General features: G+C 44.7%; 1 protein-coding gene and 1 non-coding gene across 2 annotated transcripts in view; one reads left to right on the forward strand and one right to left on the reverse strand.

Annotated features, from left to right (window-relative positions):
- Raver2 (ribonucleoprotein, PTB-binding 2) overlaps window positions 1-25,396 on the forward strand; it is an 83,333-nt gene that overhangs the window by 16,054 nt on the left and 41,883 nt on the right. The window contains exons 2-4 of the mRNA NM_183024.1: window positions 11,162-11,228; window positions 17,517-17,986; window positions 22,112-22,303. Coding sequence (NP_898845.1) covers window positions 11,162-11,228; window positions 17,517-17,986; window positions 22,112-22,303 — 729 coding nt within the window. The remainder of the gene's footprint in view (window positions 1-11,161; window positions 11,229-17,516; window positions 17,987-22,111; window positions 22,304-25,396) is intronic.
- Window positions 18,497-18,559, reverse strand: Gm22100. Its single transcript, XR_003955466.1, has one exon. It is a non-coding gene; the product is annotated as a U7 small nuclear RNA (small nuclear RNA).

The raw sequence follows: 25,396 nt of genomic DNA on the forward strand, positions 1-25,396 counted from the left end.
ATATAAGATAAGGAGTCAGGCATGGTGGCATTTGCTAATAATCCTAGCATTGGGGAAGTGAGACAGAAAGATCCCTGAGTGTGCTGACTAGTCAGTGTAGCCCATCGCTGAGCCCCAGGTTCCAGAGAGAGACTCTGCCCCAAATTGGAACAAGTTGTGGGTCGGTGAGATGATTTAGTGGGCACATAGAGGCACTTGCTGGAAAGCATGATGACCTGAATTCTAGCTCCAGCATCCACATGATGGGAGAGAACTAGTTCCCACAGTTGTCCCCTGACCTCCCCACTCATGCTTTTGGCACCCCCCCCCACACACATAAATAAATACAGAAATAAATAATAGAATAAAATGTTTTAAAAAACAAAGCAAACAGAAAACCGAGGTAGGCAGCTCTCAAGTAATGCACCCACACATCCTGGGAATTCTACTCAGTCTAACTGTAAGGCTTTTAATATTTTCCAGCATCGTTTCTCAGCATCCACGTGTCAGATTAGTAGATCTGGGGTTTGTATTGTATTAGATGGTTTAATTTCCAGAGTTGCTGACTGAGGACTGTGGAGATGGTTAAGGCAGTAAAAGTGTTTGTTGCACAAATAAAAAGCAAGACATGCTTGTAGTGACATGCAGCTGTAATCCTAGCATGGGGGGCTGAGATAGAGACCTTATGATTTGCTGGTCCACACGTCTGGCCAGTTAGTGAGCACTATATTGAGTGGGAACCTCTATAATAATAATAATAATAATAATAATGATGATGATGATGATGATGATGTGGTTTTTCATCAAAATGGCTCTTAAAGTAAAGAAGGAATCCGCTGCCTCCCCCAAAGCCAAAGCAAAGGCCTTGAAACCCAAGAAGGCAGTGCTGAGAGCCGTCCACAGCCGCTGAATGCAGACCTGCGTGGTACCGACTTTCTGGCAGCCCAAGACCCTGCTCTTCCAGAGGCAGCACACATGCTCTTGTAAGAGCCTGCCCAGGAGAGGCAAGCTGACTGCTACAACAGCATCAACTTTCCTCTGAACACTGACTCAGCCACAGAGAAGACAGAAGAAACAACACACTTGAATCCGTCATGGGTGGCAAAGCCAGCAGGCACCAGATCAAACAGGCCGTGAAGAAACTAGGTAGTTGATGTGGCCAAAGTCAATACCCGGATAAGGCCTAAGTCAATGGCCTGATAAGGCCTGATAAGGCATAGGTCTGGCTGCCTCCTGATTATGATGCTCTGGATGTTGCCAACCAGGTTGGGATCAATTAAACAGTGTTCAGCAGATAGTTCTAAAGACACAGGGTTGTTTGTTTGTTTGTTTGTTTGTTTATTTATTTTTTACCATTGTGGTTGTTAGAATAAGTATGGCCCCATAGATTCATGAGTTGAATGCTTGGTCATAGGGAGTAACACTACTAGGAGATGTGGCCTTATTGGAGGAGGTGTGGCCTTGTTAGAGGAAGTGTATCACCGGGGAGGTGGGGCTTTGAGGTCTAATGTATGCTTAAGTTCAGCTCAGTGCAGAGCTCAGTGTCCTGGCTGCCTTCTGATGAAGATGTAGAACTCTCAGTTCCTTTCCATCACCGTGTCTGCCTGCGTGCTACCATGGTTCCCACCATGATGATAATGGACTAACCTCTGGCACTGTAAGCCAGCCTCACTTAAATGTTTTTCTTTAGAAGAGTTGCCTGGGTCATGGTGTCTCTCCATAGCAATAAAACCCTAACTATGGCAACCATTAAGAAAAAAAGGCGGAAGGGTCTAGAGAGATAGCGCAGCAATTGGGACTATTCAGTGCTCTTGCAGAGGACCTGTGTTCTAGTCTCAGCATCTGCAGAGCAGCTCACACCTGTCTGTAACTCGAGTTCTAGGGGATGTGACGCCTCTTCCCGTCACCATAGGCTTCTGCACACTTGACACACATAAACTCATGTAGGCACACACGTGTGGACATAAAAAAGGAAGTATCTGAGGCAGATGCTTGACATTAGCCTCTGGCCTCTATACATGCACCTCCATGTATATCCACACGCCTGTGCACACACACAAAGAATGGCTGATTGTTTTGTTGCTGAGTTCCATTAAAAAACTTTGCCATGAATTGTGGGTTGGAATCAGGACAGAATTTCTCAGTTTCTAAGATAGCCCTAGACACCTGCCACCTTGTACTATGCCCCCATGCAAAGCAGCCTTTTCAACACTTGACAGTAAAGTCAGAGCATCGCTGAACTCTAAAGAAGGTTAACACGCATGCCTCCAGTATGGAATATCCAGCCAAGACTTAATTCTGTATGTGAAAATGAACACACATACCCATCACATTAATATGCATTTTTTTGTCTTTAATAGTAAAATCATATGTATACCAAAGAATGATTAAAAATACAAATTTTCATTATTTTTTATCAGAAACTGTTTGACTTGGGTACCTGTTTTATATACCAGCAAATCCACTATAACATAAATATTTCTTGAGTGGAAAACTTTAAGCCTGATTTGGACATGAGTTCTTCCCAGAGTGTCCATAGTGGCGTCTGCACTAGCCAGCCTTTGCATTCCTACAACAGGCAAGACACAAGTTGAGAAAAATAGCTTAAAACAGGAAAGCTTTGTTTCAGCCCTCGGTTTCAGAGGTTTCCAGCTGTTTTTGCCTAGTTCTATTGTTTCTGGGAGAAGGGTGAGTGATGGAGAAAGGGCTTAATAGAAGAGCCCACTTGCCTTAAGGCAACTAAGAAGCAGGGACAGCCAGGGACCAGGGACAAGATACACATTCCAAAGGCTTGTCCCCAGCAACCTCTCCCAGAGGAGGCCCCATCTCTGAGCCTCACCAGCAGCAGACTGCAGCACCAGCTGGGAACCACGTCTCCAACACCCACAGGAGTCTGTGAAACAACCCACTTTAAAGCCCTTGCAGCCCTTATTCTTGGAAGTTGATGCTCTGATCCAAAATTTTTACAGAAATACAGAGAGCTTAGACTATCAGAAGTAATTGTGAAGAAAACATTAATACTAGACCAATGCTACCAGATTTAAAGGTTTATTATAAATCTGCAGTAATTTAACAGTGTAATACTGATTTAAAACAAACAAACAAACAAAAAATCCCACCAAGATAAATGGTTGAGTGGAGCAGACGAGAGCACTGGTGGGTGTAGAACACTTGACAGTCATGGTCTACTAGTGAATGTGTCAAGGGCTTCAAATGTCTTAGAAACTGGCAGATTCTACTGAGGACAAACATAAGCTATATATAGTCCCTTTTTAAAGAAAGAAAGGCAGAGTCTGGCCAAGCTATAAACATGTTTCCCAGTTCTGGTCCAGGTCAAGGATGTGTGCTGTGGCTGTGTTGGCAGTGGTTCACAGCATCACACAGCATCGCGTGGGGACAGCAGGCAGTCATGCTCATCCTCCGAGTCTTGGTCACTCTCCTACAAATCCACCAGTGTTCAATGGCTGGGGCGTCACCTTGATGACCTTATATAACCCTTGTCAACCTTCAAACACGATCAGATTACGTTTCTGCCCTCTTAATACCTCAGAGGGAATTAGACTCCAGCAAGAGCTGTTGAGGGCACAAAACCTTCACATTATAAAACAGCCATGCGTATAATTGAGCAGTGTTAGTCTCATGTGTAGTTACTCAGAGTTTTATTCCTAAGAGCCCCAAACTAGAAACAACAGTTATAAGGGGAATCTTTTTTTTCCTACTAAATTACAGATTTTTCAAGTTAGCACAGGCTGGACAAGATGTCCACTGGCACAGCAGCGTAGGGTAACACACTGATTTCTATGTACCTGGAGACTGTTGTCCGAGAGAGTGTCATGGTTTGCATCTGAAAGGTCTCCACAGACTCGTGTCTTGAACACTTGGTTCCCAGTTCATGGCACAATTTTGAGAGGTTCTGGACACTGGGAGTTGAGAGATAGAGTCACTGGCAGAAATAAATCATGCCGAAGGGCCTGCCCCAAAGTTTATGTCCAGCCCTGCTTCTTGCTGCATGCTATTTCCTGTCCTCCTATGATGGGAACACCCTCAACCATACTTACCATTACTGTAGACTGAGCTGTCCCAGCAAGCCTTCCCCACCGTGACTGAGGGGAACCCTCCGAGACCCTGAACCAAAGGGAAGAATTCCTCTCTTGGGTTTTCTCTCTTGGGTGTTGTCACAGTGGTGTGAGCGCTAACTAGTACCATGGCTCAGTGGGGGCCAGACAGTGGATTATCCAGCTGGGAAGAAAATTAATTCCCCAAGTAAGGTAAGCCAGATTCCTACTTCATACTATGAAAACTGCAAGGTCATGCTTGACATCCCATTTAGGAAGTTAAGGCAGGAGGACCAGGAGTTCAAGATCAGCCTCAGCTGTGAGACCTCCCATCTCTAATACCAACTAAATGAAATAACAGACAAAACCAAAACAAACAAGCAAACAAAAAATAGAAAATAACAACAGCAAAAACAAGCCCTGTCCCCCCAAAACCCAAACTCTAAAGTGACTAGAATCTAAAATGTAAAGAGAAGAAAACTAGTGGGAAACAAAATACTTTATGTATTTGGTGAGGACGGATCCTCCTGTCTCCCTCCCCTTTCCTCCTCCCCTTCCTCCCTTCCTCCCCCTGTTTGTGTTGTTTAAGGACAGGCTTGTGTGTAGCCCAGGATGGTTTTGAATGAACTTACTACATAGCCAAGGATGACCTAGAACTCCCAACCCCTCTGTTTCAACCTTCTGAGCACTGGCATTTCGGGTGTGTACCCCATACCTGCTCAGAAAAGGACTTTGTAAGGCACAGACTCTCTCCACTGAAAATCTCCACTAAACAGAACAGCAGACCATGTACTAAATTAGGACACTTACAATGTTATTAATGACAAAGGATGAGTATTCACAGTGTTTTAAAAGCCACCTACAGGAAAAAGTAGAAAAACGGAGCAGTAGAAATAAGTAAATATTTTTCTGAAGAAGAAATAGATGTCAGGGAAATGTAACAAGAAGCCTGTGCCAGCCAGAGTTGTACAGAGAACAAGTCCAGCAGAGTACACACACACCTGTATGCAATGTGTGCATGTCAACATCTGACTGACTGGTTCCTAGTATGCGAAGGGACAGCTAAAACTAAGGGCCATGTGAGGGATTATGTGGGTTCTTCACCCAGTAGAAGCTTCCTAAATTATGTCTGTATATGAAGGTGGATCTAAATGGAATCACCAAATAGCATGGCAGGCAGCCCCAACTGGGGTTCTCCCCACACCCAATGAAGCTTCTAGTATTGGGATGGGTTGCATCTAATTGAGTTCTTGTCCAAGAGGGCCCCATGGGAACCCCAATCAACCCAGGGGATTGCCAAGGATGGGTGATTCTCCATAATTTGATGATAAGAGCTGAAGACAGTGCCTATACAGGTCATCCGGCAAGGAGAGGTTGAACGGGTGCCTGCCTAGAGTCTTCACCCGTATGGACTGGTGTTCATGGTACGAGAAAGTGTTCTGCATGTTACCAAAGGAGAAAGGTAAACACTAACCCAGCTACAAACCCCTCTATGCACAGTGGTTATCTGCTTGCAAGGTGTGCCGGTACAGTAGTGGGACAAAGCCTGTGACGTAGCCAACCAATATCTGGTTTGAATTAAGGCCCACTCCATGAGGTGGTACCCATACCTACCACTCCTGGATGGCGGTGACCAGGAGACTAGGTAGGCCAAGGAGTAACTGAATACTACTGTTCTGCTAAAGGAACATAGCAATACACTGCCTCCTAGTGACATTCTGCTGTACTCATAGATCCTTGCCTCACTCAGCCATCATCAGAGAAGCTTCCTCCTGCAGCAGATGGGGACAAACACAGAGACCCACAGACAGATCATATGCAGAGCAAGAGACCTTGGAACACTCAGCTTCCTCCTGCAGCAGATGGGGACAAACACAGAGACCCACAGACAGATCATATGCAGAGCAAGAGACCTTGGAACACTCAGTCCTAAAAAAGATGGCTCCATCACATCACCTCACCCCCTCAAGGGCTCAGGGAACTGAGGAAGAGGAGGCAGAAAGAATGAGAGAGCCAGAGGGGATGTCGAACACCAAGGAACCAAGGCCTTCCAGATACAACAGGGCTGGCACACGGGAACACACAGAGAGAGACAGGTGTATGCACAGGTCCTGCACAGATCTGTACCAGATAAGGTCGTAGAGCTGAAAGAAAAATGAAAGAGGTGGACAAACTCCCCAGCCCTGACCCGGGATGCTATCTTCAAAAGATAGCCACTTGCAAACGAAATATTTGTTTTCCCCAAGGTAGTTTCACTGGGAAAACAGACTGAGGGGTAGGAACAGCAGTAGACGGCCAACACAAAACAGACTCAGTGGCATCTTCGGAGGTTCCTTGTCTTATAATGTTGTCAGGGAATTTTTTTTTTTCTAACCTTACAGTTCCTTTGTGTATATAGTATAGCTTCCAACTTTATGTTTTTATGGAATCCTGTGTATGCAAACTCGTGTGTCTGCATCTCTATGTATTTCTTCTGCTTTTTCTTTGGATCTTTCTTGTTTGGTAGTTTTGTCTTCTTCTAATTTGTTTATTTTTGTTTTATTGTTATTTCTTAGATGCCTATTTGTTTTATTACAAGAAACAGAAAAGGTGTGGGTGCTGTGGGAGGAGAGGTGGGGAGGGGCAGGGAGGTGTAGAGTTAAGGGGAAACCATAATCATATATATTGTAAGAAAAAAATCAATTTTCAAGAAAAGAAAAAAATGATTAACAAAAGAAGATTTGGCTAATCGACTCCATGATTGTCAGCTGCCACATCCAAAGGCTGTAGGGCACAGCTGCAGGCTAAGAACCTGTGCAAGGCTGGGCGCTACATTCCTGAGCGGGGTGTCTTCATCAGGAAGACGTAGGTTGGCTGTCGAAGCCTTCACTGCTGGGATAAGGTTTACCCACTGCACGGGAGATCTCTTTTTCTGAAGTAGCTGGTGATCGATACTACCCACATGTATAAAATATTTCTTAGCAACACTGGGTTCATATTTTGCTTCAATCACTGCATGTTGTAGTTAAACTGACCCCTGAAGTCAGCAGTCACAGTGCCCCACTTACCAACAGGATACAAATTAAGACCGCAGAGAGGCACAGTTTTGTAGCCACAAATTGACGACACCTGAGTCTCAGCTCACACTGAGCATGGAAAGAAGGTGGCTCAGCAGGACCTACATAAGCTGCTGATGAGGCTGTAACTCACCTCATCCTTCCACACACTTGAAGCTGGCCATGGTGGCGTAAGCCTGGAGTCCCAGCACTTGGGAAGCAGTCACAGGAGGATGGCTGCAGGCTAGCAGCCAGCATAGTCTATGTAGCAAGACACAGGTCAGCCAGGGATGTATGTTGAGACCTGTGTCATACACACACACACACACACATATATACATACACACACAGACTTGACTTTCTCTCCCATAGGATCTCTGGTGTATGCATGCCAGTGGGTGTGTAGCATTTATAAGAATGTAATAGTTTATAAGTAGCACAATAACATTGGCCAGGAAACCAGCCAGGCATCAGAAATGTAGTACCAAGTTTCAGCATCGAGGCCCAGGTGATTTTTAGAAAGAATAACCTGATTATCACTTGTAAATGTCCAACAACCTCTTGTCTGGACCTGTGCAGCTGCCTAGAGAGACCCCCGTGGCAAGGGGAAGAGGACTGTCTGGGTCCGCTTTGTAGGTCACACTGCTATCTTCCAGGTGCTTACAATTTAAAGCAACACATTTGTTCTCTTCTTTAAGTTTCTTTTTACATCTGTCTGTCTGTCTGTCTGTCTGTCTGTGCCTGCATGTGGAGGTCAGAAGATAACCTGAGAAAGTCCACCCCTGCCATCATCTGAGTCCTAGGGATTGAACTCACGTTGGCAGGCTTGGCAGCAAGCTCCCTCGCCCACTGAGCCATCTCGAAGGCCCCGTGTTCTCTTCTTTTAATACAAATTAGTGAAATTTAGAAATAAAGCATACTTTGATCTGTGAAAACCTTTTTTTAAAATAAATTACTACATTTGTGTGTGTGTGTGTGTGTGTGTGTGTGAGAGAGAGAGAGAGAGAGAGAGAGAGAGAGAGAATGCATGCTGCGAGGGGAGGGTCTCCATGCTTATTGGTCCCTCCCACTGATCTCAGGCCTCAGGCGTGGTGGTGGACATCTTTGCTCATTCAGCCATCTTGCTGGCCTCAAAGCCTTTTCTTAAACAGTTTGAAGCAAACAGTCGCACCCGCAGGCTTAGGAGACCTGTGTGTTAGGTCTGTACCTTTCACCTGGGAAGGCGTGCAGAACGGCTGTGGTTGGGTGGGTGAACTCAGTCATAGCTGTAATCAAAGCTCTTTCGCCTCTGCCAGAAATCTTCCTGAGACTCTCAGAAAGCTTCGGAGGATCATGGAGGATGTGGTCTGGACACACTGATGGCAGCCAGAAATGTCAGTTTGACACACTCCTGTGCCGTCAGGAATTTGTAAATGATGTTGCTGCACAGGGTGCTTTCAGAGTGTATGTGGGGGCCGGGGGGGGGGGGGGGGAATCCCATGGCGGTGTCAGCTCCTGGAAGCTGTAAGTCCAGTTCTCTCAGGACTGTGCGGCAGAGCTTAGGGAAATTTTGGCAAATGCGTCTTAGGACTCTGTCAGCTCTGAAATTTCTACCCTGAGTCTCCTTGCTGAGGCACAGATGGAGGGGTGATCTTCAGGGCAGAGAGCAAGGCCATTGGTTCCTCCTCTCTTGGAAGCCTTGTACAGCTTCCCCACTAAGCAGACAGTACCCTCCATACCCGATGCACAGGAGAGCTGTAATTAAAAGTACAGATGTTGGGAAAATAAGATGTTTAAGTTGCAAACTGCATTTCTGGACCTGAAGATTTCCCTTAGGTAATTCCCTCAGCTGGAGGAATGGCACAGCCTGTCATTTGTTTACAGATACTTGATAACATGATGAGTGGTATCGGCTTTCTTTATCTAGCACTCGACAGCTGTTCACCAGCCAAATGAAAGATTAGAGTCTGCGCCACCAGAAGAATACACTTGATCCCTCATATAAAGGCTGCTCTGCAAAGCGCTAACTTAGTTAGCTGGCAAGGTGTGTGTTATGTAAGGAGAAGTTATGTTTTTCATAGGACCACAATTGACATTTTCCTAAGTCTGAGAAAACGTCTCACATTCAAGATAAATGATGCTAACCGCTAAAGTGCAATATCCAGCAAACCGTTCCACGTTAAAACTGCTGTGTGTTTTTAGGCATTTATAATAAAGCTTATTAAAAAGCTGTGCAGGATGTTCAGCTTGGCCACCCTGCGTGACAGGTGACTGTCATGTTTTCACCTTGTTTATGTTTTTACAGTTTACCCATCATGGCTATGCTCTTCTTTCTCTTTTGCACTGAATTCAAAGGTAAATTTTAATTAGATGTCTGTGGGTTTTTTGCCTGCCTGTGTATATGTCTGCCTATGTGCTTTGTATGTGTCTGATGCCCACAGAGGCCTGAAGAGGGTGTCTGAATCTCTGGAGCTGGAGTTACTGATGGTGATGAGCCTCCACCTAGGTGATGGACATTGGACCCGGGTCGTCTGGACGAGCCCAGCCATCTCCGCAGCCCCAGCGAAACATTCTAATGTGTGGCTGTCCTGTTCTTTATCTCCCTTTTCTAGGTTACTCTTCACTGCAAAACTATCATTGTGATCATTTTTTAACTGTTAATAGTTACGTGGTGATATACTCTTTTGAAAGTTTATACTAGATGGAATGAGGGTGCGTTTCCTGGAACCTTCCGGAGTCCACACTCAAAAGTGGCTAATGTCACTCATTGTACTTGAGTTTCTTCTACTCAAGTTTTCTGGCTTTTTTTTAAAAATCGTGTGTGTGTGTCTTAATTCCTTCACACTCTGTCAAGACAGGGTTTTTCATGTCTTGCTGAACCCAGAGATTGCCGGCTAGCTAGCCAGTTAGGCCCCAGGGACTGTGTCTCTGCCTCCTGAGTGCTAGAATTACAGGCGGCTGCCACCTGCCATCTTTTATGTGGGCTCTGGGGATCCAAACTCAAGTCCTCACAGTTTTCTGACAAGCACTGTATCTATAGAGTCATCTGCTTAGTTTCCTGTTTTCTGATTATTTCATATAAGTCGGTCCAGTTGCATCTACCCACGAAAAGCTGGAGGAGAACTAATCATGGTAATTGCAGTAGGAAGAACCCATGGTTGAACACTTTAGTACTGGCACCAGCCTTTTCCTCACATGCACTTCTTATCTAGAATTGGTTGCTTGTCATTCTGTGTGTGTGTGGGGGGGGGTGTCAAAACACCCACCTATATGATAAACTTAAGGCCTTTGTGTCTCTTAAGAATTATTCAATTTGTGCCCAGCCAGGAAACACCAGCCCCTGGTCAGAGTTACATAGTGAGATCCTGTCTCAAAGGAAGCATGCAGAGAAATTTCAGTCCAGGCTAATTCCAAACAAATCCTATTTACTCTGCTGTGTATTCTTAGTGCCAACCTCATGTAAAGTGATGCAGGCAAAACCTATATATCTAAGTGAGTTTGTACATTGTGTGCTGTGAGGAGCCAAGAGGAGATGACTTCAGCCTGTTTCTTTTACTTGAGTTGTTTTTATAAACAACATTTCATTTAAATTTAATTTACAGATTTAAAAATTTACAATTTAATTATTACACTATATAAAAATCCACATTTCCTTCTTCTCCATGCTCACTGCGTGCATTTACAGGTGAACTTCTTGTCTACACCACAGCATGTGGAATGATTTAATATATATTTATTTCCACAAAAGGTATAAACCAGGACATTGATGGTGATTGTCTCATGGGAGCACAGTCTGTGGGAAGTTGTTAGGAAAAGCTTCCCGGAAGAGCCTTGGAGGTGGGATTCCCGTGTGACCTCAGGTGGCCTGGGCAGCTTTGGTGACTAGTTTACCCCATGCTAGAAGTGTGAGCTCAAGTACAAAGCGAGGTGCAGGCTCATGTGGGTAGTAAGTGCTCTGTTTGAGTGGAACATGGGGTATGTTTAGGGGTGTGTGTGTGTGTGTGTGTGTGTGTGTGTACACGGTGGGGGAGGATAGCAGTCAAGCTCGGTCATCCACTAACCACTAACCACATTGATATACTTACTGAGTTTTCCTGGCCTTGTGTCTTTCAGGAGGTTCATGAGTTATTACAGGACTATGAGCTAAAGTATTGCTATGTGGACAGGAATAAACGAACAGGTGAGAGCTCCCTTCCAAGCCCTTGACCTCTTGACCCCGCTTTCATTTTTGCATTTATTGTAGAGCAGGAAAGCTCGCGCTGTCTTCTCCTTCTGGTGCTGGGGATTGAACTCACGGCCTTCACAGGTGCTGACAAGCATTTCAACACTGAGCTCTGGTCTGGGTCCGCGGTGGGGTTCCTAAGTGTTTACATCCCATCAGTGTGGCTCAAGGGTTACTTTCTGAATGTCCTGAACTTTAACCGAGTGTAGCTGGAGCTCTGTGATTCTTAACTATGAATGTTGAATGTTATGTGTTAACAAGTGTTCTCCAGTGGTGTGGCATGCTTCCATCTAAAGTTACTACTGGCTTCTGCTGCAGACCCACTGTGTGTGTAGCTTGACCTTTAGTTGGACAAAGTAGGATGCTTACTCAGCCTTTTCTGAGTATTCGTTTCATATCTGTGAGATCAGAACTCTGTTCTTTTATGGGCATGTGACGTATAAATGTTTACGAGCATATTTTGAGATGGTAAAACACAGCATGGATGATGTTAAGGCCACTGTATACATGTGTACTCCAATGCAAATGGGACCTGGGGGCTGGGACTACAGCTCCGTGTGGAGCACTTGCTTGCCTTGTGCAAGGAGATGGGTTTGATCCCAGAATTGCCCCCAAGGAGTATAGCTAGAGTCCTAAGGTTTATTCCTGAGTTAAAAAAACAACCAAAACCACCACCACCACCACCACCATCACCACCACCACCACCACCACCACCACCACCACCAAAACCCCAGCAAAAGCCTCCAAAATGCAGAGGAACTGCAGTTTCCGCCATTCTGCATTCTCCACCTGGAGGAAGCGCCCGGAAGTCTGTTTTGTTTCCAGTTTGGCACCATCACCCCTAAATTGTCCCAGGTTCTTTTGAGCATGAGATACTCCTTTGTCATCCTTCCTAGAGGTCTTGAAAAGGACACATGGTCTGTCTCTTCATAAATAACAAGCTAGTGGATGTAGCGTGTGTCCCCCTTTAGCTGAGGACTTCAGTGCCAACGGGCGGCTTGATGCCCTCAGACGCATCTACTTCACCCAATTTAATTGGTCTCATAGCCCCCTTCCGCTTCCGAGTGGGAAACCCCACAATTGTTAACTCTCAGTTGAATGTCTTGTGTCCCCGATTGGAATGTGAGCTCAGTGATGAACATCAGTCTTCTTCCAGTGCCGACTCTAGCTAGACATACTAGGGAGAAGGACTTGATTGCCCCTGGGCAGGTAGGGGTGGGGTGGGGTGGAGCAGTGCAGGGATCCAGTGGCTTGGAGCTACTGAGTGTCAGAATTTGGCTGTCTCCATGAGTATTCTGCCAGGAAGACCCCTAGAGATCGCAACCTTCCAAGTGTGAGCAGAGGAAGGCATGGCAAAAAAAAAAGAGTAGAAGGTGAGTTCAGACAGCTGTGCAGACTCAGGCAAGCATGCTCAGACAGCTGTGATCTCAGACGGGTATGCAGACATAGGGACTATAGAGGGATGGTCAGCCACTTCAAGTTCCCCAGGACTGCAGCCTAAGCCCTGATTTTATGGGCCAATATAGAACTCATCCAGTATTTAGCAAATGGCTGTGTCTGTGTTTAAGGGAAAAGAGAGCTAAGTAGTCAAGTCCGCCTGCTTGGGCTGGGGAGGCATAGAACCTGCAGTGGGCGTGCCCGTGAGGGGAAGTATCTGTTAGCTTAACTGAGGTAGCACATTGCTTGACCTGGGGTCCCGGACTTTATAAAAAGGAGGAAGTGAGCTGAGAACCAGCTTTGGTTACTCTCTGCTTCCTGACTGTGGAAGTTGTGGACCCAACTGCCTCAAGTTTCTGCCACCAGAACTTCCCCATCGTCATGAGCTGTACCCCCCAAACTGTGAACCAAAATAAAACTTCCTTTCTTTAGGTAGCACGCTGGCCAGTTTTATGTGAACTTGACACAAGCTGTAGTTATCTGAGAGGAGATAACCCCAATTAAGAAAATTGCTCGATAAGACTGTGCTGTAGGCAAGCCTGTAGGGCATTTTTAAAATCAGTGATTAATGGGGGAGGGAACAGCCTATTGTGGGTGGTACCACCTATGTAGGTGGACCTGGGTTCTATAAGAAAGCAGGACGATCAAGCCAGTATATAGTAAGTACCGATCCATGGGCTCTGGGTCAGCTCCTGTCTTCAGGTTCCTGTCCTAATTGATTTCCTGTTCTGACTTCTTTCAGTGATGGACTTCAGTATGGAGCTGTATGCTGAATTAACCCTTTTCTCCCCATCTTTCTTTTGGTCATGGTATTTCATCACAGCAATAGAAACCCTTAAGACAGAAATTGGTACCAGGATAGTAGGGTATTGCTGTAACAGACATGACCATGTTGTTTAGGATAGGATGTGGAAGGACTTTGGAACTTTGGACAAGAGAAGCCACTAAGTGTTCAAAACTTGGTGAGCAGTTTTGTGGAACCTTAGAAGCTATGAATGTTGAGAGCGATGCTAAGATGATGGAGGCCTGGCTTGGGAAGTTCCAGAGGGAAGTTTGAGAATTACTTAAAGATTATCTGGGATGTTGCATTTTTTGGTATTTTGAATTAACATTCTGTGGTCCTGGAAGCTGGGGCTAAAGAATCATTGGTGATTAACCAGAGACCAGAGCCACTGAAGTAAACTTTTGCTTTCCTGGGACAATTGATGCTGGTCAGCTGGGGCTGAGAAGTTAGCAGTGATTATTAAGAAGAGACCAGCATCACTGAGGTGAAATCTTCTGAGAAGTGGTTCCTGAGAGCTAGCACACAGAAGCTGGGTTGTATCTGACAGTCGAACTTGGTAGTGTTTAAGAGTCTCACAGGTGGAAATGGTTTTGAAGGCATGAAGGGATCATGAAGAACAGCTGAGGCTTGGCGCTGTGAGAAACCAGAAGAGGCCATTGGTGAAGGTGCAGCCTCAGTAGCAGATGAAGGCCCAGGATTAAAGGGGTCATGGAGAAAGTCTTATGCTAGGCACCATGAATAGAGCCCAAGAGAGGCTTTTGGTGGAAATGCAGCTCAGTTGCAGTAAGACCCCAGCATTTTGGAGATACCATTGCCATGGTATGACTACCAAGAGTAGTAGGAGTGGTGGAATGGAGCTTGCCCAGCCTTAGAAGACAAGCTCTGTGCGCTGCAGAGGGCAGAGCTGGAGAAGTGACCCAAGCCTCTTGGAGGAGCCTAGAGATCGTGAGTGAATCCCAGATATCTACCACTGAGTTATTTACAGGATAGGAGTTTGGTTTTGCCTTGTTCAGAATGTGACTGCTGCTTCCCTCTATAAGAAAGCATTTCATTTAATTTTTATTTTACTGGAGTCACTAGTTGAGAGACTTTATAAAACTTTTTAAAAAGATATTTTAGAGTTTAAGGAGACTTTGGGTTTCATAAGTCTTTTTGATACTTTTGGATACTTTTTAAGAGGCAACTTTTAAAGTGTTTGAGTTTGTAAAGATACGGGATTTTTTAAGTTGTTAAAATGTTTTATATTGTGATGTCTTTTTGCTTGTTTTTATTTTTTTCATACAGAGTTTCTCTCTGTGGCACTAGCTGACCTGGAACTTGCTCTATAGACCAGGTGGCCAGGAACTCAGAGATCTAGTCGCCTCTGCCTCAAGAGAGTTGGGATTAAAGAAGTGTACCATCACCATATGTGATGTTGGTAATGAACAACAACAAAATAGCTGTGACATGTTTGTGTGTCAAACTGAGAAGGGGTTAGTTGTGCTGGGTAGTTTTCTGTCAACTTGATATAGGCTAAAGTCATCAGAGAGGCAGGAACTTCAATTAAGAAAAGGCCTCCGTAAGATCAGGCTGCGGACCAGACTGTAGAGCATTTTCTTAGTTGAGAGGAATGGGGAAGAGCCAGCCCATTGTGGTGGGCTCTAAGAAAGCAGGCTGAGCAAGCCAATAAGCAGCACTCCTCCATGGCATCTGTCAGCTCCTGCCTCCAGGTTTCTACCCCGTTTAAGTTCCTGTCCTGACTTACTTCAGTGGTCCTGGTGTAACCCTAGCTAAGACAGGTGAATTTGTCAGGTCATTTTGTCACAACAGCAACAACAACAGCAGCAAGAAAATAGTTAGTAAAACCCCAAAACAAATGGCATTGTTAATGGAGAGTTAATTCTCACAGTGAGGATGTCTGGGCTGATCTTGCTCCCCTGTTGGAAGACTTAGATGTGGAGTTGTACTTGGCATGTGGAAAGAGTGCACAATGAAACCATGCTGCTTTAAATGTCAGTAGCACCCAGAGAGGTGCGATGCTCACACTCTCAGAGCTACATGGTCACCAAGAGCATGAGGGAGGACAGAATTACCCATCCCGTGGGATTCTCCCTGTCTCACCCCTTGTACATTTGCTCTGAACCTCATAGGAGTCTGCTCTGTTTGAACCTGGGGGAATTAAGTGCTTACAAGCTGTCTCACTGCGCTCCGCTCCCTAAGCAGACGAGGCTTTTAGAGAGCAGCTCCCTTGTGATTTGTGGATCGCTCTGTGGTAATTTAATTGGAGGCTTTCAGGATTTCTTACAAAAGTTCTTAAAATATTTATGTTCATTAGTGAAAACAGATAAACTGATATAACTAAAATTTAGTTCTAACAAATATGAATCACTATATTCATTGATTTGCAACTCACATGTGTCATATATTTGGTTTTTTGAGGCAGGATTTCCTTGTTCCAACTATGTAGCCCAGGGTGGCCCTGAATTTATGGTCCCCTGTCTCGGTCTCATGTGTGCTGAGATTCTCGGTGTGTCCCCAGCCAGCTATGCCATGTTTTTTAAATTTCATACATTTTATTGCTTGATGATGAAATAGCTCAGGTAGCTTTTAAAATTGTTTGATCTGGGTTGAAGGTTAAAATACTTACCCAAGCTCAGAATCGTGATATCTTTTCATTTTATATTATTTATGGAAATTGTATATGGCATTATATATACTTGTGGGTTCTTTGAAGCTAGCCAATTTGATTCTATTATTATCTCTGTTTTTTTAAAAAAAATACACCAATTTTGTATGTGTGTGTGTGTGTACGTGCACACGTGCACTTGTGACCAAAGGACAGTTGGGGCAGTTGTCTACAGTTGTCTCTTCTTTTGCCATCCAGGTCCTGGGATGAACTCACTCATCAGGGTTGGCATTGCAGAGCCATGTCACTGTCTTAATTGATCTTAATGATATGAAAAGGATGCAGAAAAACAGGTTTCCTTCAGGCATTTTGGCATCTTTTGCTGGACTTTCAGTTTTTCAGGTCCTATGAAAGTCTTTGAGATCTTTCTGGGGGAAAAGGCCCTGTAACCGCACGCATTTTAACTTCATTAAAGGATTTCTATAAAGGCTTTGTAAAACTTTACATTGTTCTTGAGTGGGTTCAGATTTGTGTGTTAGAAAATGCTACCACAAACAAATCCCTCAGGATAGGGTGGAGCTTATAGTGAAATTCCTAATATAATTACCAAACTTTTTATTTGAGCAACTGGCCATGAAATTGGTTTATTGGAGCATCAGCATTAAAAAAAAAAAAAAAAGTAAAATAGAATTGAAAAATCAGGGTGAAGGGATGGCTCAGTGGTTAAGAAAGTGTTCTGAACAGTCACAAGGACCTGGGTTTGAATCCCAGCACCCACATACCAGGCTGGCATGTCTCCTATGCTCCTGTAAAGGCATCTCTGAGTAGGACTGACCAGGAGTAGAGGGATACAGTAGCCTTGCTGGCTGCAGCCCTGCTGATAAAACAAGAGCTCTGGGTTGAGGGGGCCGAGTCCACCTCAAAGGGATTAGGTAGAGAGTGGTAGAGGACATTGATTCCCTCCTCTGGCCACTTACATGCCTGGCTACCTACAATCTGCATACATACATGTTCAACACACACACACACACAAAGAGAGAGAGAGAGAGAGAGAGAGAGAGAGAGAGAGAGAGAGAAGCAGTTTCTGAACAATAACAAAATCAAGAGTGTATTGCAGGTCAGGTTTGGTGATGTACTCTGAAGGCAAGAGAGGCAAGTGGATCTCTGAATTTGAAGTTAGCTTGGTCCGTGTAGTGAGTTCCAGGCCAACAGGAGCTAGATGGTGAGACTGTCTCGAAAAGTGGAATGTGGGTGGGAGGGGACATTACACATAATAGGGTATATTTTGTGATGAGTTTGCTTCAGAAGAAGATCTGTATAAACTGTCTTAGGCATAAGGTGTCTTTCTTACTGTGGGTCACAGCAGAAGACTAGGAAAGCACTGACCTCAAACCTTGCCGGTCCTTCTGTTGTCTTGCAGCTTTTGTTACCTTATTGAATGGGGAGCAGGCGCAGAGCGCGATTCAGAGGTTTCATCAGTTTTCTTTCCGAGGCAGAGAGTTGACAGTGCAGCTGCAGCCCACAGACGCTCTCTTGTGCATCACCAACCTGCCCATCTCCTTCACCTTAGAAGAGTTTGAAGAACTCGTCCGTGCCTATGGCAACATCGAGAGATGTTTTTTGGTCTACAGTGAAGTTACTGGCCACTCCAAAGGCTACGGGTTTGTGGAGTACATGAAGAAGGACTTTGCTGCCAAGGCCAGACTGGAGCTACTGGGCAGGCAGATGGGAGCCTCGGCGCTCTTCGCACAGTGGATGGATGTTAATCTCTTGGCCTCGGAGCTCATCCATTCTAAGTGCCTTTGTATAGATAAACTCCCCAGTGACTACAGCGATTCGGAAGAGCTCTTGCAACTTTTTTCCGGTATCCATAAACCTGTGTTTTGCCAGGTATGTATTTCTAAGAGCTGATTTGAGATCCTTAAGAATACCTGCATTGGTATATGATCAATGCCTATATCTATATCCTGTTAATGTGTCTTATCCAGGTCACAGTGGCAGTTTTGATTCTGCTCTGCTCTGTAATGAGGACTCTAAGGAGATTTTAAGTCGTTCCCTTCTGTTGATGGGCCAAACTCAGTTGCTTTGGTTCAATACATCAGAGCAAAGCCATTGCCTACTCCCCTTCTCAATCTACTCAGTTGTTCAGCTATTCATCCATTCTTTTCTTCAAGTCATGTTCACCACTGTCTCAGCTGGGCCAGCGCTAGGTTATATCAGAAATGTAGAGAGTAGAGCACTGTATCTCAGTGCTTCACTGCCAGGGACCATCCTCAGCTTGGGTGAGGGTCCTGAGGAAGGAGTGTTTGGGAGAAATCAGTTGTGAGTCCAAGCTTGTATTCTGCCCAAGACAGCTCTCTCCAGGAATCTCCAAATAGCTCATCTCTTGCCAGAAAAATTCTAGGTTTTCTGACCAAAGTCAGAAATCCTGCTAGAGAAGTTCTAACAGAGCTGTGTTCTCTCTCTAAGCAGTTCTCTCTGGGTGCCTCTCTTGCAGACAAAAGGCTAGTCTTTTATTTTCATATCAATTCAGTCATTTACTTCAGGTTCCCTTTTGATTATCCCTTGAATCAGCATTTTATAACCTTAGCCCCTTGATTCTTAGAAAAGACACCAAGTAAAAAAATAAAAATTAACATGGCAAATGAATTCAGAGATCTGCCTGACTTTGTAAGCACAGGCAATAAGCTAGCTGGATGGAATCTCACTCTGAGAGCAACATTCCCACCATGCCTGGGCCTAAACTCACTCTGACCTTGAACTCAGGAATCTGTCAGCCTTTGTAAGCACAAACAATAAACTTAGCTGGGTGGGATCTTGCCCTGCAGTCACTACTTCCCAGATCTCTTCTCCCTCAATATCTTTTGACAAGCTGGCTCATAGTGCAGCTGCCTTTGTTTTTTTAGGTCCATGAAGCCCCTCATATAATTCATACTGCATCCTTATATTTTTCATAGTTGAGAAATCCCATCTATATATTTTTGAACTCATGTTTTTAGAGTTCTTTCCCACAGCCTTAAGGGCTATCCTGAAGGTCACAGCAGTAACCATTTTGCTAAGGTTAATACCTTTACCTCCCAGCTGTCTCTATCATGGAGTCATTAATCTTGGCGGAGAGGACATTCCCCAATAACCTTAGCAGGGAGAAAATTTCTTGAAGGAGGAACATAAAGTAAATTATGTTCATTACTATATAAACAAGTCTTATGCCTAGCAGCCATCAGCACTTGTGGAGGACCTCGCCCAGCTAGCTCTGCTCCAGGGGTGAGAACTGTATCACTCATACCTTCCTCATGGCCATGCAGGACTCGGCACTTCACAGTTTTGTAGGTGAGAGTGACAAGTGAGCAAATATTTGCCAGTCCTCTATGAAGAGCGATTTACTGGAGAATATGGAATTGGGATAAAGGTTAAGATGATCACCTACTTCTGTCTGAATCCGATTGTGGTGGGGGAGGCATGCAGAGAAGATCCTGGCCATACTGGTGAGCATTTCCAAGCACCTTATCATAGTGAGTGCATCCTAATAACTGCACACAGATGTGCCATGTGACATCTCACCCTACAGCTTTCTGACAGCAACAGACCAGTGTTCTGTTTCCTTCATGAGCTCCTTTTTGCCCCCTCCCTTCATGTCCTCCTCTCACCCAACCGTTGTCAGATTCTCATATTGCAGTAAAGTTTTGGGAGTTGGATTGTACACATGTATGTATATAATGTACAAGTGCGTGTTTGAATGGACAGATAAAATGTTAGGCATTTGTTATGCTGTGAAGTGTGCACACATGGAGGGGAGCCTAAAGCCAGTGGGCTGACCAATCATCTCATCAGAGTTGCCATCTCCTGTGATGGAAACACTCAGTTTCTACTCTCAGAATGCCTTAGGAATACAGTGTATTGTTAATTGTGATGGAGCATATTTTGTGATAGATCTCCTAAACTTAGGTTTTCCTATCCAACTTAAATTTTATACCTTGTAACAAACTTTTCTCCTGGTAACTCCATTGGTCGTCCACTGGTGAACGACATTTGGCTTTCTAGAAGATTGTCCTTTCCAGATCCTGCATGTGAGTGAAGATTAGGCGGCAGTATGCATAGTTTAGAGTTTAGTATGAATGGCTCCATTTTGCTTTTTCTCACATCTTTGTTCCTCCCATCCCAGTAAAGCATTTAAGAAGTCGTCTAAGGCTTGTATAAAATTAGAATATTTTGTGACAGACCTTTGACCTGGCCTGCTCATTTCCTGGAAGCAGATTGACCTAGTGATGTCCTGATAGTATTGAATACTAAGAGTTACACAATTCTGTCCTCCTGTGTCTGTCCTTCCTTCTCCATGGCTTATCAGAGGTCTCTAGAGCACATATGAGAGGCAGAGCCATGCATCTGAACTCTGAGCCCAAGCGTCAGCGGGAACATTATACATCACCTTGTCTAGCTGTTTAGTGGTAAACTCTGTTTCAACGAGTGACCCTTAGCTCCTGCTAAAATGCTTCAAAAGAATGGAAACTTCTTTGTGTAGTTCTGATATTGAGCTGAATGTTCACTCCAATCCTGCTGATGTCGTTTTAAAGAGATGTTTAGGAAGCCCTCGGGTGGAATGCTTAGGTAAGAGTGGATGTCACCCCACTGAAGTAACTATAGAAGTGGTTTTCAAGCTTCAGAAGTATATTAAGTGGGCATCTCCATAGCTCCTTACCCATGGGTCTGTCACGCTCAGGCTCTTGTCCCTGGTAAGCTATCAGACAGTGCACTGGAGACACACACTCTTGCAGTCAAGGGACCAGAGGGACAGCTGGCTTCAGCAGCTCTAATCTGAAGGTCTGGTTTCAATTATAGGAGGAATTGAGTTCTTAAAGGAATACTTGGAAGAGGTAGGTATTTTTCTTTTGCCCTACACATTTGGAAAAAACTTTTTGGAGAAAAATACAATTTAGGACAGTTTAAAGGAGAAAAAATGTTGAAGGGGAGAAAAATGGAAACTTGGCCTAACTATACCAATGAAGTAAAAGTTAAGCTCTTTGCTTTTTTTGGTTGGTTGGTTAGTTTTTGAAATAGGGTTTATCTGTGTAGCCCTGGATGTCCCAGAACTCACAGAGGTTCATCTGCCTCTGTCTCCCAAGTGCTGGAGTTAAAGGCCTGCATCACCACCACCTGGCAAAAGTTAAGCTTTTAAAATAAAAATACAAAAATACTGTCAAGGATTCAGCAAGTATTTATTTGTAATATTAACATGAGATATAAAAACTGCATAATAGGACTGTGTGTTTGTGACTTCTCAAAGATGCAGGCTTGATTTTGTCACCTCTGTCACCATGGAGTGTGTAAGCCTATAAGATCCTTCAGATGTGTTTGAATCTCAGAACTGTGTGGTAGTGATGTATTCCTTCTTCCCTTTGCTCTTCATGCAAGAGCCAGGACTTTACTGTCATCCTGTTCACTCCTGCAGGTGGTGACAGAAGTAGACCCAGGTCCCTGTGTGGCACTTCAGTAGCCCACACTTGAAAGGGAAGGCTGTGTGCTGCGAATGATGGAGTATGAACCTAAGCACAAGCTTCATAGATAAGATTTAGTTTTTAGTTTGACCAGATTCCTGGGTTTGCTTAATATGTTGAAATAGAAGATGATCGTGGCTCCTTCCACATGTCTACATTTGATAAATTATTTATATTTGTATATAAATAATCAGTTCTTCATTACCCATGAATCTGGTGTCATATTTTGAAGATAGCTTTAATATAATTACTTAAATATCCTTTTCTATTAATTGCTAATTGTGTATATATTTCTTAATAAGTCGGAGACTACTGACTGTTAAATTAGAAGATTAAAAAAAAAAGAATTGAAATCCTTATCTTCGAGAACAACTGTGTCTAAGCCAGTTGGAGAAGAAATTTAATACTGTCACCAGTACAGACTGAGGGCCTAGCTGTTGAAGTTGGAAATGCTTACTTGTAAACAAATGATCATAAATCAATCTCAGAATCTCTCTTTTTTTAACGTGCCATGTGGTATCAGCTTGCACAGGATGAAGGAAGTCACGGTGGTGGCTTTGCGGTGGTTGAATATAGCACTGCGGAGCATGCCGAAGAGGTTCAGCAGGTGGCAGATGGCATCACCATCAAGGGGAGCCAAGTTCAACTGTCCTTCTGCGCCCCAGGAGCACCAGGGCGAAGCACTCTAGCAGTCCTCATAGCAGCTCAGCGCGCGGTGAGTGGCTAGCTGCTTAGACAACCTGGAGCCTACCTTAGCTTTCCCAGTCTAGCTACAGTTGGCAGCCGTTCCCTGGGCTGTTGCAGTTTCCATACGCTGAAGAAGTTCATGTTTTTTAAAAAATAATAAGTGTATTTTAAAAAAAGCTGGCCAGGTGATATAAGTCAAACCAAGCCAGAAGTTGAGAGAGTGAGAGGGAATTTATGAAAATGTATGCAGTTGTCTTGAGTAATTTGTGTTCAGATGTGCAGGTGATGGATGTGTTTATGTGTGGAAGCCCAAGGCTGTGTCAGGTTTTGTAGAGGCAAGGCTCTTGCTGAATCCAGAGCTCACCCATCTCAGCAAGTCTAGCTAGCCAGCCTGCCCTGGGGCTCCCTGTCTGCTTCCCAAATGCTGGAATTCCAGTTGGCAATCACATCTGCCTAGCATTTACAGGGTTCTGGGACCCAAGCTTTGGCCCTTACACCATGGGTGCCTGCTTTATCTCCCCAGCCCCTATCCACAGTTAATTTTGAAAGAATTTCAGCAAACATTTTAGTCACTGTGAGCTTTAAGTTTCAAGTGCCATGCTACTTTCCCCTAAAAGCTGTCATAACACAGATCCCCATAGTACAGTGCCCAGCTTCCAAGCTGAGGAAGATGTCTGCCTCTTTTCTGTGACTTCCTCTAGCTGAAGGCTCCCTTAAATATGTGGACTATGTCTTCACAATTTTCACCTCAGCACAGTACATAGTTGATGGTTCAATGAAGGCAGGGATGGATACTCTTTTCGAGAGGATCAGAACACACTCCATGCTGAAGATGACATTTGAGTGTGGCATTAAGGAACGGGTGAGGTGCTGACATGTGTTGATGGGGGTGGGGGAATAGGATTGCCAAGGAAATCCAGATTTTGCGTGAGACATAGTCCTATTAGAATTTATTCATCGTTTATCTGAACTCCGAGTTTCACTGAACATCCTGTGTTCCTCATTAAATCTGGTGACCCTGCGCAGGCAGGCTGATAGTCACTGTCGGCTGAGCTGAATTAAATGTTTGGAGAGAGGGAAGCGGTCAGGTTGAACCACATGTGTGGTGAGGTCTAGCAGGTGGTAGGTTGATGCTAGGGAATGGTGTAGTCAGAGGACTTAGATTGAATTTGGCATGGGGAACTCACAAGATATATACATGAGAGAGCTATAGGTAACAGCCAAGCCGTGGAAAAGTCAGCCCTAAGTAGTTTGGAGATGAGCCAGGGAAGCAGAGAAGGTGGGCTGGGCGGGGGGTGGGGGTGGGTGGGAAGGGCAGCTGTTGCCCTCCCACCCCTCCTTACTCTAAGTTCACATTTGACCCTGCCTGGATCCTTTGTCTGTTTCCAGAGTTAGCATCCTTGGCTTCTTGCTCTCAAACAAAGGTCTCCACTTTAAATGTTTCTTCACCATCATCAGTTTTGTTTCCTCTGCTCATCTTGTAGTGTTGTCCAATTGGAATTGCAGAGTTTACAGTTCTCCACCAGTCTAGTCCCTGACTGTGTCTTCTTAGATGTGAAACAGCTGGGTGGCTTGGTGCCCCTGCAAAGGAGGAGCATATGGCTTCACTGCCCCACCCCCAGGTCTCAGCTTGTTGTCATCCATTGTTTCCTGCTTTTTCCTGCAGCCACCTGCATGCCTGTACAAGCTCTCATCTCTCTGTGAGATGATCGGGTACGTGTGAAGACCAGGTATTAGATTCAGGCATCCATCTTTCTTCCCCTCACTGCTTGCTTCCCTCCTTTTCAGCATGCACAAGCACTTAATCTATGCCCAGGATGTACGTCCTCAGAGATGCAAAGAGCGTTCCTTCCCTATTCACAGGAAGAGCCATGCCTCCTCTTGGCCGTATTGGGCTCCTGGCCCTCTGTTACTCCCTGATTTTGTCTTGTTTAACTAGCCCCTTCCCATCTGCCATAAATACCTTGTGTTTTTCTTAATCGAGAACCTTAGGTAGCTGCTTTACAGCTACTGTTACGGTACCAGTTTCTAATCTTCCACCTGTTCGCCACCTCATGCAGATAGTGTCCACCTCCTTCTTCGAGAAAGGTCCTCTCATGAAGGGATTTCTATGTGTGTATATGCGTTTAGATATGTCCATGTGTGTGCATGCATGTGGAGGTCAAAGGTCAACGTTAGCTGTCTTCCACCATCATCAGTCACTCGCCACCTTCTTTTTTGAGACAGGATCTCTCACTGAACCTAGACCTTGCCTACTGAGCTAGACTGCCCGTGTGGATGGCCCTGGCTTCCTCCCTCCCAGCACTGGGGTTGCAGGTCTGTGCCATTGTTCCAGCCCTTCTGGTTCTCATGCTTACATGATAGGGGCTGCCCAGGCCATCTTCCCAGCCCCAACAGGAATTTCTTACTGTGCAGATCTGTTAAGTACCCTTCAGTGTTGGACTGTGGGATCTCTGCAATATTTAAAACCTCTCCCATTGTAAGTCCTGCCCAGGCCATTCTTTTTACCTGGCTGGTCTTGTCCGAGTCGACTGTGCCCTTGAAGGTTGGCATCAGTGGGTTTTGGATCCAGTTCTCCCTCGTTCTTCCCCTCACAGACTCCTGTCACCTGGGTTACTACTTACTCTAACGGTAAGTTCCGTGCCCGTGTTGGTGGATCAGTAACTCTATCTCCAGTGACAGGAAAGAATTGAGACAGCGTTCCTCCATCATGTTAAATTAATAGCTCAGTTTTAGCATTTCTAAAGAAAATTGCTCTTCTCTTAACGCTCTGTATTAGCTAGAGATGGTATAAAAGTAGCTGAACCACAGACCTGCTATTCATCACCAGCTTTCCTCATCAACATCCCAGGTACAGCTGTCCCTTTTCACCTGTGTGATCAGGGTGACTCCCTCCACAGTCCCCATGCCATTCACCTTTTTCCTGCTAATCCAGGGAGGCACATGTGTGGTCCCTTTCCCCTTAGGCTGGCTTACCTCTAGCTCCCTTCTTGTCTTTTAGGTGCACACTGAACATGTATCTCAGGGATGTATGAGACCTTCATAACCAGGTAGCAAGAACAGTGAGAAAACAAATTTTTTTTTAAACATTAAAAGTAAGTTGTTAAGAATAGTGCTTTTT

Source organism: Mus musculus, chromosome 4, assembly GCF_000001635.26.
Source record: "Mus musculus strain C57BL/6J chromosome 4, GRCm38.p6 C57BL/6J".
Classification (NCBI taxonomy): Eukaryota; Metazoa; Chordata; class Mammalia; order Rodentia; family Muridae; genus Mus; species Mus musculus.